The 20,481-nt window shown below is 43.2% G+C and overlaps 1 protein-coding gene across 3 annotated transcripts in view; it reads left to right on the forward strand.

Annotated features, from left to right (window-relative positions):
- Positions 1-1,377: 1,377 nt before the first annotated feature.
- The window catches only part of ptprsb (protein tyrosine phosphatase receptor type Sb), a 46,575-nt gene continuing 27,471 nt past the window's right edge, over positions 1,378-20,481 (forward strand). For 2 of the 3 annotated variants that reach the window (XM_076098146.1, XM_076098145.1), the window contains exons 1-4: positions 1,378-1,504; positions 2,524-2,665; positions 9,681-9,869; positions 17,314-17,424. In XM_076098146.1, coding sequence (XP_075954261.1) covers positions 9,716-9,869; positions 17,314-17,424 — 265 coding nt within the window. In that variant the 5' untranslated portion in view covers positions 1,378-1,504; positions 2,524-2,665; positions 9,681-9,715. The remainder of the gene's footprint in view (positions 1,505-2,523; positions 2,666-9,680; positions 9,870-17,313; positions 17,425-20,481) is intronic. The other variant, XM_076098147.1, reaches the window with a different exon arrangement.

Raw genomic sequence — 20,481 nt, forward strand, 5'->3', positions numbered from 1 at the left:
TTCTAAAATGGTGGGCATAAATTTGTTGTGATTGACTATACTGTGCCAGCTTTTTGCTTCTTCCTCTCGAGGATTATGGCAAACATAAAATGAAACCACTTTATTTCTGACATTCAGAGTTTGTCTTTCAGAGGCACACATTGCAGCATGCATGCACAGGAGAAGTCTTTTGACACAGTGTTATTCCACTTACTGTCAAGGCATTGCGGTGAAACTGGAAGGTAGTCTGAGTGGCTGTTAGCCAGTGAAGTGAGCCGAAGTGGGAAAATGTGCAAACTGGTGGCGATTGTTTGATAGGCAGTTTTCTGTTCCTGTTCTGTCTTGAGAGCAGAAGTGAATCAACACAGCAGGACCTCACCCACCCAGACACAGGGGGAGGAGAGATCCAGGTTGCTATGGTAAGGGTCATTCTGATGGATGGCAGTGATTCTGTAGCTGAGGTGGAGTTAAGCTGGGCACCATGGCAACAGGCCACAGATGGATAGCGCGCGCGGGGGGTGGTGGGGGGGGGGGGCATGAAGTTGTTTGATTGATCTGACTCAGCCACTGTGAAAAATATAGGTTCAGTACTGTTGGCTCAATATCGGACTTAGAAATTGCTATTTTCTTGCAAAAGGTAACAGCTGCACTTATATATCCCACATTAGATGCGTCATAGCAGAAGACAAATAGTTCCACCGCTGAGGCAGAGCTGGGAATCAAAACAATAAGTGTTGGTTCATTGTACTTGTTAAGATTATTAGAATTTGCAAAAGAAAAGTGCAAATCCCCTCATATTATTTAGAGAATGCAGGCACAACATGGCACCTCTGATATTTATACATTTAAACCACTTATATGCTGTGAATGTGCAGCTAACACTTTTTCTACCTGTGAAACACTCATGTGTCATGACAGCCTGTGCTGCATGCAGTACAAGGATAGCCTGCCCTGGAGGAGAGAGAGAGAGAGAGAGAGAGAGAGAGAGAGAGAGAGAGATGGACAGACAGAGAGAGAGAGAGAGATGGACAGACAGACAGAGAGAGAGAGAGAGATAGACAGACAGAGAGAGAGAGAGAGAGAGAGATGGACAGACAGAGAGATATTCCTCTGAAGCCCAACCCCATCTTTTATTTATGACCCACAGGAAGTCCTTCAGTGTGTCCTCTAGATGATACCCAGGAAGTAAGCACAACATGCAGCCATCAGAACACAAGTCAGCCTGACCGGTCACTGACTGAGTGAGATGGGGCGTGGTCAGCAGGGGGTCGTTGCCGGCTTTGGAGTCAGTTTGATGTACTCTGGATGTTAGGGTATCAATTTTCACACTAGTGTTTGTTTGTTTTCTCTTCCCCTCTTCCTCTCTCTCTGTCTCTCAGCTCCCCCAAAGTTCACCAAGATTCCCACAGACCAGATCGGAGTGTCAGGGGGTGTGGCATCATTTGTGTGCCAGGCCACCGGCAATCCCAAGCCTGTCGTCTACTGGAACAAGAAGGGCAAGAAGGTCAACTCCCAGCGTATCGAGGTGGTTGTCACAATGCACAATGGTCAACTCCTACTGCGGAAGCATCATGAATACAAAGCAGTATATGATAAAGACATGTGGATATATACTATTGGTTATCCAGTATATTTCGAGATAGATAGATCTTTCAATATTTATTCGTGCTAGATCAGATATTGCTCTTTAAGGCGTAGTTCAACATTTTTTTGTGAAATAGAGTTTGATGATAATATTGGCACCTCTCTTGTCTGTAAGCTGAATATGAAGCAAGATCCATGCGTTGACAAGTTTAGCATAGCATAGCGATCAGTAGCACCATGCTACTAGTTGACTAATCGACTCCTGTCGTTAGCTATAAAGTTAAAGCACAGACATGAGGGTGGTGCAGTTTTCTCAGCTAATTCTCGTCAAGTGAGTTCAAGCACATTCCCCAAAAATGATATTAAGAATATTAATTTGACTTCAAAACGACACAAATTGCAAATGTAATCATTGTAGACAAATGTATTGCAACATAATCACAGAGCATTTTTCAAAGGTGTCACATAAAAATGTGGATCAGATTGCATATTGAAATGCACATATTGTTGTCCCTAAGCTATATGCTGTCAGGCAGGCTATTCCACAGGGCCGTGCAATCACATTAGAGGACTGATTTTGTATTGATGAACTAATAAGACCCAATGTTTAGAGATAATGTATTTCAACCAGAGGACCCATATTTAAGCTCCCCATGTTGGTAAGTGTCTACCTCGCTGCAGTGTCTTTGTGCAAGGCTCTGAATCCCTGCCAGCTCCAGGAAGATACCTGAGCCTGACCTCGTGGAGGGGAGGGCAAGTAACAAAAAAAAAAAGAACAAGAAAATCCTTTTAGGAAATCAACGAAGTATCACAGTATGATTGTTATCACATTATTACGGTAAAACAAAACTATGCAAAGTTAATGATTTACAACATTGTAGTTTACTATTCTTATAGTTCTCCGTCTGTTTACTCTGCTGTGACTAATGTGTCTTCTCCTGTGGTTCTGTGGCCGTCCAGACTGTAGAGTTTGATGAAGGTTCAGGTGCTGTGCTGAGGATCCAACCGCTCAGAGCACCTCGAGATGAGAACATCTATGAGTGCGTGGCACGCAACAGTGAAGGAGAGGTGTCTGTCACTGCAAAGCTGGCCATTATCAGAGGTGAGACCCCCCCCCCCACCCTCCACGCACATTTCCACTTGCACACACCTGGTTGCAACCGTCGTCTCCGGTTCCCTGAGCTGTCACTTGTAGATGTGACAATAGAGCCATGCCACACCCTGCCTTCACAGCAGGCTGCAGTGCACTGTTCTTTTTATAGTCCCTCTGAGTGCGACAGAGCGTGATCTGGCCACAGAGAGCGCCAGCTAGCCTGCTAGCTAAAGGGTACTTCAGCATCCCAATAGCTGGCCAGAGTGAGGGTGGCAATCTAATGTGCACTGCCTCCTAGGAGGGAAACGTATCCAATGTGGTGCTCCAACATGCTATGAGCTAAAGTTTGTAGCATGTGGCTGCAAGCCTGGGATCTGAGCACTTGGCTTTCGCACAGCACAGCTGCAAAGGATGAGGAAATAGAGGGATGACCGATTGGGCTGGTACTACATAAAGAAAAGTCAGGGGATTAGGCCCCGGTTTGGCAGACAACTCATTTCTGCAAGGGGGAAATTGAGGAAGAGAAAGCAAGAGGGAGGAAGAGGTCGAGGAGAGGTGAGAAGGAGGATGAGGAGGTTGGAGGCGAGTTAAGTAACACTACAGGATGGTGTGAAACAATACAGATGAAATGGGATGTCGGAGGAGTGGTGGAGGGGATGTAGAAGTGCAGGAGATGGATGAGGACTGTGGAGTTGGCAGGGCTGTGTGGTAAGCAGAAGGCTGGTGGCCCAGGGAATAGACTGCTGTCCATCTGTTACCCAGCCCGTCATCTCTGCACACACAGCCCCAATCTAAAGCGCATTACCACATAAACTATACCTCGAGGGCAAGTCTCTCAGTGTGTGTGGCCGTGTGTGGCTCTTACTGTTTGTGTAAACTGTTCTCTTACTGAGATCTGTGTACCATGACATCCCCTGTCCCCTCTGTGACAACAGAATTTACTGTCTTTGATTCTTCCTCATCAGCTGATAAATACATGACATGACTGTGGTGAATTAAACAATATTTAAACCAATCTATCGAGCATTGAACGATGTTAGTAGCCATAGTTTGCTTTTTCAAACACCGTATACGGATGCACAGATGCTCTGCAGACAGTTATCAACAGAGGATATGGTTCTGGAAGTATTTCTTCCCTCTGTGTAGAGTGGGCGATACAATATATGCTGGTTAGAACATATAAATCTGTCAACCAACAGATTTTATTTTTGCCATATGGTGTTATCTCTGGGTGAATCTGGGTTATTGTGGGCAATGCTGCAAATCAAAAAGCAGGTTGTATGGCAGTATTGGATTTTAAATAGGTATTTTAGATATTTAATTTACTGGATTTGCCTAAAATACATTACTTTCTGGTTATTTTATCCATGAACAATTTCGAAAAAATTGCCAAGAGGCTCCTTGGGAGTCATAGTTGACTTTACTTTCCTTTTTGCATGTAAAAGCAAAAAGTGACTTTTTTTTTTATTAAAAAAGCAAATATTTTCTTCTTTTCTTCTTGTTGCTCAATGGAAAATGTACTTACATTTACATTTACTTACGTCCACTTCACAACTCTATTCCTTAAAAAATATAACTCAGTGCTTCCAACTATTTGACAGTTTGCTCCCGAAGCCATACACCTCTGCAATCAACTATAGTGATAAACTGATGTGCTGTTTGATAGAACAAGCCATCAAAGAATGCTGTTAGTGCACAAATGTCGTGTTCTTTTCGTAACACGGTTCAATGGAGAAAAGGTTCAGCAGCCACTGACGACGAAGAAAGGAGACTTTCCATTACTGACCAAGAAAAGTCTTTTCATCCCCTGATGTGTTTCATCGCATCATTTTGTATCGTGGTTGACCGACACTAATAGCAACGTTGTGCAATGTGAGGGGCCAGTGGTTGGCCACAGGATATGCGCTACTGCTCTGTAGGTTGCCTAATGGATGGAGATGTGGTAGGTTAGGGTCAGGGAGGCTTTTGTGCCTTCAACATCATCATCACACATCACCCATCCCGTCCCATTACCTTCTCGTCTTCCTCCTTTCTCTTTTCACTGAATATATCTTTCTGTCTTTGGCTAGCAGCCTCTTTTTTGGCCCACAGCGAAGTCCGTTTCTAATTTCATCTCTCTTGTTTTATTCATTCTTTCATTTTCTCTGCCATCTATTCTGCCTGACCCTCACTGTCTATCCGACTCTCTCCCCCCTTCTCCCTTTGCATTTTACAGGCTCTCTGCTGCACCTCCCCCCCCCAACCCGCCCCATCCCCTTTCCACCCGAACTGCTCTTTTCTATGGATACTGCAGTTGTGTTGTTCTGCCTTCAGGAGATGTGAATATCTGCAGTTCTGCATGTTTGAAAAACCTCTGGTGGGCGAGAGATTCTCATCATTGCAGCAGTGTATGTGTGTGCATGCTCATGGATTTCTTTGTTTATGTGTGTGTGCGTGCGCCTATCTGTGTGTTTGTGTGTGTGTGTGTGTGTGCGGCTGGTTTGTGCAGAGTAATCCTGATTATACTCACCTCTCAGTGTCCCATTTTAGGAGAAAGGCAGGCAAGGGATGGGGGAGGAAGAGGGTGAGAGAGAGAAGGGGGAGGAGAGATGTTCTGCCACCACGGCACACACCCTTCATATGAACAACAAAGTCAGATCAGTGATTCCCCCCAGGCGGCAGCTGCATTGGCAGGCCGGCGGCTCAAGCAGCATTTCGGTCTGGAAACAACTGAGAGTATCAACTCAGCCTGCAAGAGGATTACACTCCTTGAGTGGAGAACCGGCTCTTTCATCATATGCACCCTTTCGTCTGCACAGTTTTTATTCCCTCCCTCCTTCCTCTTATTCTTTTTTCCTGCAGTCTATTCTTCTAGTATGTTTGTATGAAACAGAGTGTTATGTGTGAGATCATCAGGTTTTATGTGTCTAGTCTCCGGCTGCTGGATCTGTGAGGAGGGCCAGAGTGGGGCTCAGGGTGGTGGGGCACATGTGGGTATTTGGTGGGGTTCATCTACGATGCTAAGTCCGATTCGGCATTGTATTGTGATCTATTATCATAAAGGTCCATTAGCATTTAAAGTGCTCCCCTTCAGCCCTTCTGCAGTCTATAGGAGTCAAAGCATTACAGCCTCTGAAGACTGCCAAGCACTGGCAGATTAATCCTGAATCAGGCTCCCTCAGATCGGCTTTTATTTGGGCTTCTTTCATCCACGTGGTCATTCCCCGCTGAAATGAACGGAAAGATGAATAGGCAACCGGTTTCCTTAACCAGGACAAATGATGATTTTCTGTGGGGAAGCTAGTGTGTGTGCGTGTGTGTATCTGTCTTTGGGTGACTGAGGGAAATACAAAGAGAGACAGGAAAAGAAAACCTGGCTTCATGTTTGTTTGTTTGCATCAAATGCATTATGTGTTTTGACTCCGTGTGTGTGTGGGTATCTGTGTGTCTGTTTTTCCTAGTATTTGTGTTTTTGTGTTGCTTGCACGCGCATGCATGAATCGCATATTTGCCCAGATTCGGTTGGCTCCAACGACTGTTTTCGGGCACCAGGCCTGATTGCCCTTCTGCAAACATAACCAGGCCAAAATGTGAGCTCTCAACCTCTTGATGCACACAAACACACACAAACACAAAGCTGCAGGGAACAATGTCCGTTGGTCATTGCCAATGTTCCCCCAAAAGCTGTTGACACACTCAGTGTTTATACACACATGGCGCATTTTTCCATAGGCCGTCTTATCAATTTAACTAGGAGATGGAACATGAGCGGTGCTTTTGTGCAGCTCTGTTTGTGTTTGATAAATGATTCATTTGGTGAAAAGTGTGATCAAGGCCATGCCCGCAGTATCTATTTCCAGCAGTCGCTGACTCATCTAGGAGCCTGGCTGAATACCTGTAGCCCCCTATTCTCCTCTCCAGTGAACTGTGCGTCAATGTCCAGTGCAACTATGTGTCTGCTGGGTTATCTCTATCTGCAGAACAGCAGAACAACTGCTGTGTGTTAGTTTACATTTTCTATCCATCCATCCATCTGTCCATATTCAAGTGTGGCTGTCAACCCCCAGAGCTTCACCATCATTTCTCATTTTTACATTCCATGGAATTTTCACCACACACAGTTGATTCTAAAATAATTATATTAATTGAAAACAAAACAGAATTGAACTATAAATTATTAACACGTTATATAGAATAATTTCATATATCTTTAGAATATATTTCTATTGTTTTTTTTTAATCAATATCTAAAAATAAATCCATCCATCTCTCTCCCTGTTTCTCTTACCTCTCTCTAATGTTTCAGTCAGAGGTCCACCTTCACTGTATTTGCAGCATTGATAAAGACCTGACTGGAATACTGAGCCCACCCACCCCCACACACACACATGCACACGCCCCGAGCCCGATGCAGTGGTGTGCTCTAATTATCAGCCAGGGAGTCCATGTAGAAGTAGCCGGAGGGGTGATAAAAAGACCATCTGAACCCTCTCATGAGAGGGCTGTGGTTGGGGAGGGGTGGGGGGGGGCAGAGGGGAGCAGATGTAGGTCTGGCATTTTTCTCGCCTCGGGGGAGCTCGCCTCCTGACCTCCCCATCGATCTACCCCCTTCTCCTTGCTTTCTCTTCCTGCGTGTTTCATCAATGGCCGTACCACTGGCCTCCATTCAGGAGGACCATTAGTATTGATCAGTCGGGGACGGTGAAGAGGGAATGCAGAGGTGTCCCCTCCTTCCACTTGGGTCTCCGTTGGCTGATATCAGAACGTTGCGTGCTGCAAGGCCTGATCTCCACCTAAGCTCTAACCACAGCATTCAGACTCATCACCAGACTCTCCTCTGAGCTTTGATTGCTCTCTTGCTTTTTGTGGCACTTCTCCTCTCCATCCTTCTCTCCGCAAGCGGCTTGACAATCCTATCTGGCAGGGTCGCTCCAAAGCTGATGACTGTAGAACGAGAGAAAGAGAGCGATAGATCCTATCGCCACTCAGCCTCTCATCCCCATCGCAGAGTGTTTGGAGACAGATGGTACATGTCTGTCATGTGGTTAGGTAGCAGGAGGCCCGGAGAAGGAGAGGAGCAGTTGATGCGGCCGCGGTCTGCGTCTCGGACTGTTTGGCTCCAGATTCGTCCAAGATGCCCGGCTTGAGCGAGCAAACTTTTAGGTTTTTTTGCTGTGCTTGACAATCAAGGGGCTCTTGTGAGTTTGATTTATTAGCCGAGCGAATTGCCATCTTCATAATTGCTTTGCAGCTGTAGGAAAGTGGAATATATAATTATAGTTCCAGGTATGGGGGAGGTGTCTGTGTGTGTGTGTGTGTGCGAGAGGGATAGAGTGGTTAAAAGGGTAAGGAGAGGAGGAAGCAGGAGTGGTGATGGATGCTTGATTACGTGGCTGGCCATCTGGACTGTTGTCACCGAGCCGCTTAATCCCATTCACCACAGAAAGTGTGTGCGAATGTGTTTGTGTGTATGTGAAATAAAAAGCAACTGCTTTTGTGCATGCACACACCTTGATTTTCCTGGATATGTGTGGATGTGTCTGTACATTTCTCTACCCGTATCGCACAAATCTGTGAAGATGCAAATGAGAACATAGCCATAGAAACAAATATGTACACACACAGAGACACAAGAAACACACACACACACACACACACACACACACACACACACACACACACACACTCTTATTCACTGCCCCACAACACAATCAGACATATCCAGACGCTATGCGGGCATATCCCAGACCGGCCTCTCTAATCGTTGGTACATTTTAACAATTACTGCTAACAAGTCCTTATTACCCCCAGTGCCCTGCCCCTCCTCTTGATCCCAGCTTCTAATTGCTGCTGCTGTTTCTGAGCAGCACTCTGCATAGTTATTAGACAGGAATCATTACCACCACATAACACAGGGCCACACCATGGGAAACTCACAGTTCACTGCCACCAAACACCTGTTTTTCTAGGTAAGGAGTGTACTGTATGCTTGTGTGTGTGTGTGTGTGTGTGTGTGTGTGTGTGTGTGTGTGTGTGTGTGTGTGTGTGTGTGTGTGTGTGTGTGTGTGTGTGTGTCTGGCTGTGTTTATATGTGTGTGCATGCAGCACTTAAGTAGCTCCTGCTGACTGGGCGGTATGTTTATACTCTTTAAGAAAAGGCCTGTCACACACACACACACACACACACACACAGTAAAACCTAGCTGTGGCTGTGCCGCCTACTGGTACAGTAGGTCATATGTCCTCGCCCCTATCTCCACTTTCAAGGGCCTGCAGGTGTTAAAGGCGGGGGGGGGGGGGGGGGGGGGGGGGGGGGGGTTGTTCAGTGGCTCTCACATCACTGTGCATGTGTGTGAGCAAGTCTTATGTTTCACCTTGGAAGAAGGAAAGTAAGGATTCAATGCATGGCAGGGTTTACTCTGTCTCTCTGTTTAAAAAAACTGCAGATCAATTGTCCCAAAGATTTATGAGTAAAGACATGTGTTTATTATTGTCCCAGTGGATTTGCTCCAAAATATGAGAAATCCTCACATTGTGTAAGCCGACCCACGACCACGAGCCTCTGTCTCTGCCTGTCTTTATCACTTGTCTTTTTGTCTTTATCACTAGCCGCGTGACTCTAGGCGTGGCATTGTCTGTCTGACAGTGACTCAGTCCAGCACTTTGCTCCAGACTGAATTTGAACTCTTGAACCTTTGCACAGGCATACATGGTCCCCAAATGATGCATCTGAATAATGTTGGTGATCACTTTTCCTTTAACCACCACCATGAGGATATCATTTTATGTTTTAAGTGAAATAAAAGAAACAACTACTGGATGAAATGTCATGAAATCTGGTACAAACGTTCCCATCAGGATAGGAAGTGTAATAACTTAAACATTTTCATTTCTCCAGTACTTTGGTTCATGACCAAATACCTGTAAAGCTAATGACATTTCCATCGACCTCATCTGTACTTCGTGTTCTGACTGCAATGAGTTTTGAATGCTGCCTTCGCCGGTCAATTCTGAATACTTTATTTCTTTCTGTTCATCCTTCCAGAGGACCTGTTGCCATTTGGCTTCCCCAGTATAGACATGGGTCCCCAGCTGAAGGTGGTGGAGAGAACGAGGACGGCCACCATGCTGTGCGCAGCCAGCGGCATCCCCGACCCAGAGATCTCCTGGTTCAAAGACTTCCTCCCTATCGACCCCATCGGCAGCCAGGGGCGCATCAAACAGCTCCGATCAGGTGAGATAGACGAGCAGTTATGGTCAGATTATTTCATTTGAAAATAAGTAAACAAACAGTGCTTCTAAAGCTTAGCATTGCTATCAGGTGAAATCCCTGTTGCTCTAAATTCAGTGATTATCATGTTTTAATTATGATTGAGGGATTACATGCTCCACTCTGAGTTTATCTACATCCTTTGGGGGTGTAAAACCTTTTTAAAGCCAATTTCATAAAAAGGCTAATTGTGCGGCCCTTAAGCCAAGAAAAAAAAAAATGCTGTTTTTATGAACATTTGGGAGAAAAGATTATAAAAAGATGACATTTTAAAGGCACAAATCTCTCTCCATTCTCCATTGTGAATCATAAATGTAAAAAAAAAAAAAATACATGGCAGCATGCAGTTGAGAAAAGCCAGGTCTCTACACTGTAAAGTTCGTAAACAATTATAAAGTAAATCATCTTTGAAATAAATGCTTAATAATATAATAATCAATGTACCAAAAAAAAAACAAGCATAATTCTCTTTTCTCAAAATCAATAGATGCAGCCATGATAATGTAACTGATGCTCCTCTTATCTCTTGACCCGCCCAGTGTGAAATGAGCTCAGTCTCCTAAAATCTGAATGTAAGATCCCTTAAATTGCCGGAGACAGTAACGGGCAAAAGAGGGAGGGAAGCGCTTTTGCTGCTACAAAAAAAAGGAGAAGACGAGTGTGTCTGTGCAGATAGATCGAGGAATAAAAACAGAAGAATCACATTTTGTGCTTACGACCGTTTGTTCAGCTTTGTTTACGCTCTTCTGTATAGATGATACAGTGTCTCCTAGAGTAGGCAGATATGTATTTTCTGAGCCATTCTCGCTCCGCCGTCCTCAGGGGGAATGAAAGTGATGGTGAGGCGAAACCATTTTGTTGTTGCTTCATCCATATTCTCCGTGCAGTGCTCCTCCGTCCTGCCAGCTCTGATATCTGCCTGCTGTCAGCCAATATCCTTCGCTGATCACTAGTGTCCTCTGTCAGCCTTGCGGCTGCATCTCAGTTTGCACAGTTTTGCCATTAAGCTGTTGAAACAAATTTAAGTCTCACACTTCCAAAATTGTGGTTACTGTTTGCTGCACCTGTCAAGCACAACGCATGCAGTTTACAATGACAGCGGTGTCAGATTGAACCACATGAATCATTAAAAACAAATCGAGAATCCCCTCATTTCTAGCTGGTGAGCGCAGATTTTGCCGGTTAAAGTGACAATGGTAACCGTCAGATTTTGGTCGAGTGTAACTACATTTGGTACATTTGTTCAAGTACAGCTTTTAATTATTTTTAGGTTCTTGTATTTACTATCAACTACATTTCAGAGGGAAATATTGTACTTTTTACTGCCCTACATTTATTTGATAACCTTAGTTATTTTACAGATTTAGATTATTAATATAAATTCATTTATAAATAACGTAATGTATTATTACCCAGCAGTATGAAGTAGCCCCAGCCTTTACCAGCTGCAGTAGTGATAAATACATTAATATCAATAATTATAATCCATTGATTTAATATATATGATTCTGAAATGGGCCATTCTGTATAATGATCCTTTTTACTTTTGGTACTTGAAGTGTACTTTGATGCTAAGACTTTTGTACTTTTACTAAAATAAGAGTTTGAATGCTGGACTTTTACTTGTAACTGAGTATTTGTTTTTTTACACTGCAGTTGTCACAGAGCAGGCAGCTAGCAGATACAGGCGAGGGAAACCTCCTTCCAGCACAAAATACAAACCAACAAAGGAACTGAGGGGGTATAAATAGTGACTGACTGAGATGAGGTGAGTGGAGGACTAACGAGGGACAGGTGAAACTGATCAGGACAGGGCAGACAATCCAAAAGGTGAGAAAACTCACAGAGACAGGAAGTAAAACCAAACATGAAACATGAGGAGTTAACTTCAAAATAAAGCAGGAAACAGGCTAAACAAAAACCCAAGACCATGACAGTAGTATGTACTTATTTTACTTTAGTAAAGGATCCGAGTACCTCTTCCATCACTGGCTATAGCTCTCTGAGTGAGTTTGAAACCCTGTATCTGGCTTACTCAAAGCTAGACACACATGAAAGAAGACATGGAAATAAAGGTTCAGCATTGGTTTGTATTGCAAGGTAGCACTATTAGACCGAAATATAAAAGTGTAAGATCAAATTATTTCGATGTTGGGCTTATAGACTTACTGTAGGCAGTCAGCTAGTTTACCGAACATGCCAATGTTCGCAGCCTTCTTTAGCAAACACACTGTTCAGTCCATTTTTTTACAATGTTGTTCTTGTGCTTTTGTTTTTAATGAAAAAAGAAACCAAAAGAGAGAATGGCTGTTACTACACCGCATCGACATGGGTAGAGATCCAAAGCATGGCACGCCTGCCGTGTCTATTTACGGTTGCTATGATAATGTATGCTGATATGATTGGGGGGAAGCGTTTAATGGACGGACAATTGTGTTTGCGAGTCGGCAGGTTTTCTGTGCCGAGACCAGTTTTAGCTCCTACACCCATTCCTCGTATATGATTTCCAGTCACCCACTGATGTGTACTAAAAATGGATACTCACCATCGTGATTTACAGGGTACCGAAAGTGGAATTGCTTCTGTGTAAAATGCTCTGCAGTGGGTGGGTGTGGAATATAGCCACCAGCCAGTCTTGCTACTGCATGGATGCAGGTGAGACAAACTTCTAAAGCTGCAGTGTGTCCAGTGGACACCTCATGCCAGAGGGAGCAGTGTAGTGATTCATAATTATGATAAACACTATGCAAATGTTTCTCCATTTTCTACTTATAATTTATGAGAAAGCGTTGGTGGCCTTGGAGCTAACAGAAAAGCTCTCCGTTTTCACTGTTTTCTCTCTTAGTAAGTGCAGTAATATCATTGGTATATAAGGTCTCTATCATAATAAGTTTCACCTGGTCTGCTCTGGGAGGGTGTCACACAGAGACATGACACTGATTCACCGGCACAGAACATGAGGCCACGGAGCAAGACAAATGGCACAGTTAGATTCACTTCAGGGCTTAATAGGATTTCAAATCACCTAAAGCATTGCAAAGCTGAACAACAAAATGCGCTGTATAATGAACCAAACAATGCAGCGCAATGATTTGGAGGAAATCAATTTCACCTGAGCAACACAAAGTAGCACCGAGATGTGTTATGGATGAAACGCTCCTTTAAAATCTGTTTAATGGGGGCACCTTCCAAACATCGCCTCTGATTTAGTGGACGGCTGCCAGCTCTTGTTGGACCGCAGCCAGGGATCTGTTTTGGGACACAATTATTGTTTTCTCGCTGTCTCTTTTCGTTTCTCTTTCTCTTGTTTGGTCCTGGAAATATGTTTATGGCCCATTTGGGTGAGGATGAAAAATGATATTGAGAATGACTGCACTCAAATCCCACAAAAGACGACTCCAAGCCATTTCACAGCCCATAAGTATCCATCACCTGGGGTGTCCTGCCAATGCAGGTAACTGTCCAAACGGTGGCCATCGACCCGCATGAAGCCTGCGCACACACACCATCCGGTTTCCTGAGGGTACAAAACATATGGCACAGTATAGAGCTGCACTTTTCCTGACATCTTTATACCTCAAACAAGGCATCCATCCATTTTTCCATGCCATCTGCTGCACCAGTTGAGATGCGCGTGAGGAGAACCACGACACGCTATCTGTCTATCTCTGACATTTGGGACTGAGATCTGGAGAGTTTACCTAAGCGCTCAACGGCCGTCGTAGAACAGATGGTGTGCAGTAAGGCCCCCGAGGTTGACTGCTGGGGTAATGGATGGACCTGTGTTTACCGAGAACTGTGATCTGATCAAAGGTTGTGGTTATGGTAACGGTTTAGGTCACTTTTACCTAAAGCAAAAAGGAAGTGATTAAAACAGAAAGACACCATTTAGTTTCTTTTAATTACAGTAAAACAGCGATATTTGGACTAACCACGAAAATACATTTGTTCAGGCACCCCTCAAAACTAGTCATGACTGTTGTTATTGAAGGCAGGCTCGCTTATCTCAAAGTGTTGCCTGTGCAACATTCGAGCTGCTGATTAACAGACAAACTGACATTTGATAGGAAATTAGGACACTGACCATGGAAACAAAGGATCAGTTGTTGGTGAAGATTCTGGATGTTTTAAAAAGGATTTCTTAAAATGGCGAGATTAAAAAAAGACAAATCCTTTCATAGATCATGTTTCTAGACTGACAGTGGAGTCATGCTGTGATTTGTTATACTTTCTTGTAAAATATAACTTAACTCAATGTCCGTTTGTGAAATAAATTAGGGCACAAATATATCTGCAAATAATCTATATAACAACTAATGATTATTTTCATTATAAATGAATCTGCTGATTATTTTTCATTAATCGATTATTGCTTAGGTCTGTGAACTGTAAGGAAATGATGAAGAATGCCGGTCACAATTTTCCCAGCCCGAAGTGCCATCCTCAAATTTCAGATTTGGTTTGATCATCAGTTCAAAACCTAAATATCTTCAATTTATTGTTATAGAAGACTAAAACACCAGCAAATAATCACTTTTGAAGAGTCAGAACTTTAAAAAAAAAAAAGACTTAAATAATTAACCGGCTAATCACAAAATTGTTTTCTGCCCTGAATGGACTAATTGTTTCGAGGTCAATATGAAATACACTCTATACTCATCAGCTAACTTGCTTTAAATATCTTGTCTTGTCTTCTGTTTGTGTTTACCTCCCAACGCTTTGCTTTTTCAACTGAGTTGCGACTGTGGCTAAGGGGATAGCCTTTCAATCAGAGGGTCGGTGGTTCAATCCCCGGCTCCGGCTCTGCTAGTCGCATGTCGATGTGTCCTTGAGCAAGACACTTAACCCCAAAATTGCTCCCGTAGTTGTGCCTGCGGTGTAGAAATGTAAGTCGCTTTGGATAATAGCGTCTACTAAATGACTGTAATGTTGTGTGGTAAAAACAGCATCCGTCTGTCTTGATTGTTGGTAAATGTCCCATCCAAGTTAAAGTTAGTGTCTCACCTCGTGGGAGACGGGACTCCAGGTGATCTGTTTGACCTAGATGTTCTGGCAGAGATATCGGGTTAGCCGTATCTGACCGGCTGAGTCTCAGCCCAGCGGACATTATACACATTCCGCAATTTCACATCTGAATTTACTGAAGTCACATCTCATTCTGGGTCCGTCAGCAGCTTCCAGACTTACTAACAAACTGCTCTCTCTTCTTCTCTGTTATCTTTCTGTTTCCCTTTTTACTGCTTTTTGTCCCGCTTTTCCACCCTGACTGTCTTTATGTTTGTCCACTGCCAGTTATCTGTCTACGCTCTTTGTTTATGTATAGATGTGGTGGCCTTTAAACGCGCATATATACTCAACGCCTGTCGTTTTTTCATGTATGGTAACAACATGTTTTGCATAAAAGAAGATTTCAATCGCCCATTTTCAAATTCGTGCTGATGTTTAGCCATACGAGCTGCTTCCAGCTGTCAGATGAGTTCTTGTTTGCAAAGCTCCACCTGTCCAGCTCCATCTCTCCTCCACTCTGTCTTTCCCTCGCTTCTCCTTCTCCACCTATTTCTGTAGAGGAGGCTCGGCTTGTAGAGCAGATAATTTATTCCTGTTTATCTCCCAACTCTGCCCCGTACCGCGGGGAAATGAGAGATGAAAAAATAGAGAGGAAGAGGAGGGCACGAGCTGTTTTCCTTTCATGTAGCTGCAGAAGACAGAAGCAAATGGATGACAGCTTCAGCTAGCAGGGCCTCAGCTCACTAAACACACTCAGGCACACAGTCGTGCCCTCGTTGTGTTTAACAAGTCAGACATTCTCTCCTCTGAGAATCCAAAAGCATGTTGTTTAGACTTCTGCATATACTGATCAGCTATTGTGTAAACTGTGGTAGACTGTGAACCGCACGCACGCACACGCACACACACACACACACACACACACACACAGTGTTTTTCCCTGTGGAACCTTTTCGTGCTTAACTGGACGGGTTTTTAAGATTTAATAATTAAAAGCTTTTTTCGCCATCAGGATATTAACACACCATGTATCTGCAGTGAACTAGTAAGTACATTAGCTTAAGTATTAGACTTCTGCTTTCCTTAAGGGCTGCAACTAGTTATTATTTATTATCTTATTTTGCCTGACCAAAACTAAGAAAGGCAACAAATCCTGTATCATAATAATTATTCATAATAAAGCACTTATATAATGTATGTAAAATAATCGTACATTCTGAAAAGGATTATTCATTCTCATTTAATGTACATTTTTCTTGTAATACGTCTGTACTTTCTTTAGAAAGCAGGACTTTTTGTAAGTGTTTGTAACTTCTTTCACCACCGTGTATCTGTGTGTGTATGTGAAAGGTCAGAGCATGCATCTTCTGTTTCCCTATATATCTCCATACATCTCTCACAAGCCAGTTCCCTTTTATCAGTCTCACAGACGATCTAATACAAAACACTGGGCTTTGTGTGTGTGCGTGCGTGCGTGCGTGCGTGTGTGCGTGTGCGTGTGTGTGTGTGTGTCGTGTGCGTTTTGAATTGTGTCTTTTTCATCTACTCCTGCAGCAGAGTGTAATCCATGGTTTTGTGCTTCCTCCTTAGGCTCCATGTCAAAGTCAGTTTCAGATGAGATGAATGTGACAGAGCAGGCTGAAAGAGCAAAAAAAAATCACTGCTGGTAATTCAAAAGGCCGTTAGCAAAAAAAAAAAAAGTAAGAATAGCACCCTGTGAAACAAAAGAATACCTGAGGAACAGTGTGTGTAATTATAGCGCGTTTAGGGAGACACTGTTTACCACGATGGGATCAGAATATAGGAGGATAAGAATTGAGCAAGTAAAAGAAACAAGTTGAGGAGATAAAGAGCGTTGTCGGTTTGTTGCCGTGGGTTAAAGCTTACCAAGATAGAAACTTCTTTCTTCATAGCAGCAAGTGAGCCTGCTGTAGGAGAGGAATCACGAGCTTGTGAAGCGGTGTGCAACAAAAGGTCCTTCAAGTGTCATCTAAGTTTTTAAAATGTCATTTTGAGACTTGCTTTTGACTTCCAAACTTTTTGGAAGGAATTTCAGTTGGGTTTTTTTTCTGTGTTGCCGAGCACGGAAAGAGAAAATACATGGTTCACTAAAAAATGCAACTGCTGGTCTATGAGAGCACGGCCCATTCAGACGCTGCCTCACAGATATAACATCAAAGCTGACTTTATTGGATGTTGAAGCAATAGAAGTGAGGATGCCCTAGGGTCCAAATATAACAGACAAACATCCCAGGGTGAAAGGGAGATGAAGCAAAGAAAGATAGCAGCGGAAACATTTTCTACAAACTCGACTGAACATCTTTATTCCTTTTTCTCTCTCTCTCTCTCTCTCTCTCTCTCTCTCTCTCTCTCTCTCTCTCTGTCACTTTTTGTCTTGCAGGAGCGCTACAGATTGAGAACAGCGAGGAAACGGACCAAGGGAAGTACGAGTGTGTGGCCACCAACTCTCAAGGCGTGCGCTACTCCTCCCCCGCCAACCTGTATGTGCGAGGTAGGACCTGAACCCAGAAACGCACGTGCACACGCACCCACACACGCACAGACAAACACACAGAAATCCCTATGATTAAGTCGCTCTTGGTATAAATAGAGTCTTCTTTTATTTCTGTGCTTTTAAATAAGTATTACTAACTCATCCATTGTCTACAATACATGTTGACCCTGTTGTTTTGGTATTTCTCACAATCACCCTTAACAAGTCTACCTTAAACCTCGGTGCGAGCCCCCACAGTGGCATCAAATTGAACATGAAGTTGGGAACACACCTTGGTTTAACTGCATGAAACGTCACTGATCTGTCTACTAAAACGGCTTCTGTACGAGAGGCAGATTAAGAGCGAAAATGTTTCACAAAAGATGCACAGATTTGATTGGCAGTTTGAATGGAATTGGAAACGATCAGGGTATAGTTTATTCTTAAGGATGTTTATATTAATGCCATAATTCTGCACATAATTGTGCTGATGTATCACCGGCTTATGGCTGAAAGACCACGACCAATGTTGAGATTTACAAGTTCTAGTCTCTCTGTTAAGTGGGATATCGTAGGAGTGTGTCTGCGATGTGTGCGTGTTGGTGAGTGTGTGTGATGCAGTGGAGTGAGTGGCTTTGCGCTGGCCGTTTTTATTCTCTCTGTGTTTCCCCGTTCTCTCTCTCCTCCCCCCCCCACCTCCCCTCACGTCATTGTGTTCTGCATCAACCCCCTCTCATCCCTCAGAGCTTCGAGAAGGTTGGTGTGCTCTTTCTTTTCTTTTGTTACTCCTTTGTTTCAGAAAGCTTCACTTATTGAAACAGAGAGAAACAAAAAAGGAAAAAAAAAAAAAAAAAAAAAAGCGTTTAAAGGACACCGGTGTAGATTTGAAGTTAAATGATATTGTCTCCACAAATGAAGAGAGTTGATTTCTCTAAAGCTGCTACGGTGATGAAGCGGTCTGCCTACGCAGCAGAGTGCATTGACTGCATTGTGAGGCCTTGTGTGCAGAAACCCTCGGTATTGCCTTCACTCCCCGATCAATGTTTTCTGCATGGTATGATCTTGTTGTCATGGAGACCCAAGAATTGGAAGATTAAAAAGAGGCGATGTTTGCATGGAAAGGAGTGAGAGAGAAAGAGAAAGGAGCACCGCTTGCATGTCTGTTGACTGACGGACTGACACAAGAGCATGGCTCAGTGTGTGTGTGTGTGTGTGTGTGTTCAGGCCTATTGATATGCTCGGATTGTATTATTGAACGTGCTGTCCTGCCATGTCTTGCTACTGTCTCTCTTTTGTTCTTCTTCTTTTGTCCGCTCATTTGTGTACGGTTGTGTCTCAGCTCTCATGTCCTCACATCTTCTCCGGTGCTGCACTTGTGTTGCATTTGGGTTGAAAATCTTGCACTCACAGTCACGCTTGCAGATGCCCTTCTGTGTTGATGCTTCATGTGATGTGCAGGTTTGTAGGAGGAAACATCAGTTATTTGGCCGGATTCATGCCATCAACTCAAGATGGAGAACCATCACATCACCTGGGTTTGGAAACGACGAAATAGATTTACTCAAGCACTGTACTTAAGAACAGATCTGAGATACTTGTGCTTTACTTGAGAATAATGCTTGTTGGAATACTTGGAAATATTGTGTTTTTTACTCCATTATATTTATTTATCAGCTATAGTTACAGGTTACTTCACTAATTTACATTTTACACACAAAGAATAGGATGACCTTGTAAATGATGATGCATTGTTATAGATTAGTCTACACAACGTTATTTAGATAGTTCAAATTAGCGCCACCTCATCCAATTACAACGGTGAAATTATACTTTTACGCGAATGCATCAGTAATTATTATACAATATTATAATTATTAACAATAGCCTCACTGGGTCCTTTTATTTGGCATTGGAGTGCTTTTACTTTAGATACTTTACAGCGATAACGTTTCGAAAGCAATGAAATAACAAATTCTTCTCTTTCAAATTTGAAGTTCAGCAATGAAATCAGCCCTTTCTCAATTAAAGTCTCTCTTTAATGCCACAGCGCTACCTTGTCCTGGTGTAACTAATGTCAGCTAGCTTTAGCACACATTAGCTAGATATTGCTATCTCACTGACATTACTGAGGCAGTGCTCAGCATTTTACTTTAGCCACTTCTGTCAAAAGTCAAAAATTTCAATTCAAGTATTTCTTTAAAATATTTACGTAGTTTTTAAGACATGCAGGACTTTTACCTATAATTGAGTATTTTTACAGTGTGGTATTTACTTAAGTAAAGGCTCTGAATACTGCACATCTTCTAGATTCATAGTAACACTATACTTTACGTGTTTAACTCCACTGTATTACAGCCTGTGCTGTATCTCCGGCTGTTGCTATCTTCCCCCAAACACTCCGATACGCCTCTATTGTTTGACATTTGAAATTAATCATATCCATTCACATTTTTAGATATGGAGGGGATATTAATGATTCCCTCTTATTACAGTGGATAATAAAAGCAGTGTCCTTGAGACTGACTGGATGGTGCAGCGTAAATGTCAGCTCAGTGACGGAGCTGAACGGGTATGAAGCAGTGCTGAGACGCCGCGGTAATCCTTATGGCTGTGCCAAGGTCCCCCCAGCCTGTAGCCTCCAGACTCCCTGCAGAGGACGGGACTAATGATATCCCCGCTAATAAAGATTGAAGCTCCTGGCTCTCACAAACTGTATATAAATGGAGGGCAGTCATGTGGCCCGGCTTGATTAACTTAAAGCTAGAGGGTCTGTGAGCATGTGAAGGATTAGCCCTTGTTATGAGCTCACTTTTTTGTAAAGTACTCGGCGATGTGTCTGCAGTGGATTCCTCTTAGAAATACTGCGGAGTCCATGTTTCAGATTACTAAACGAACATCTTGAGTCTCCACCTTCATCCTGTTGTTGCTCATATGACCAAACTAATCCATAAGCTAAATTGTCTTTTTAGTTGTTGTTTTATTTTGCCATATTGATAGGTATAAAATAACTGAAGGAATGAAAGTGATATAGTGTTGCGTGATGCTGCATTGCACCTGCTGTGTTTGTCTTGTGCA

This window comes from Anarhichas minor, unplaced genomic scaffold (assembly GCF_050575085.1).
Source record: "Anarhichas minor isolate MPS153535 unplaced genomic scaffold, ASM5057508v1 ptg000024l, whole genome shotgun sequence".
NCBI lineage: Eukaryota > Metazoa > Chordata > Actinopteri > Perciformes > Anarhichadidae > Anarhichas > Anarhichas minor.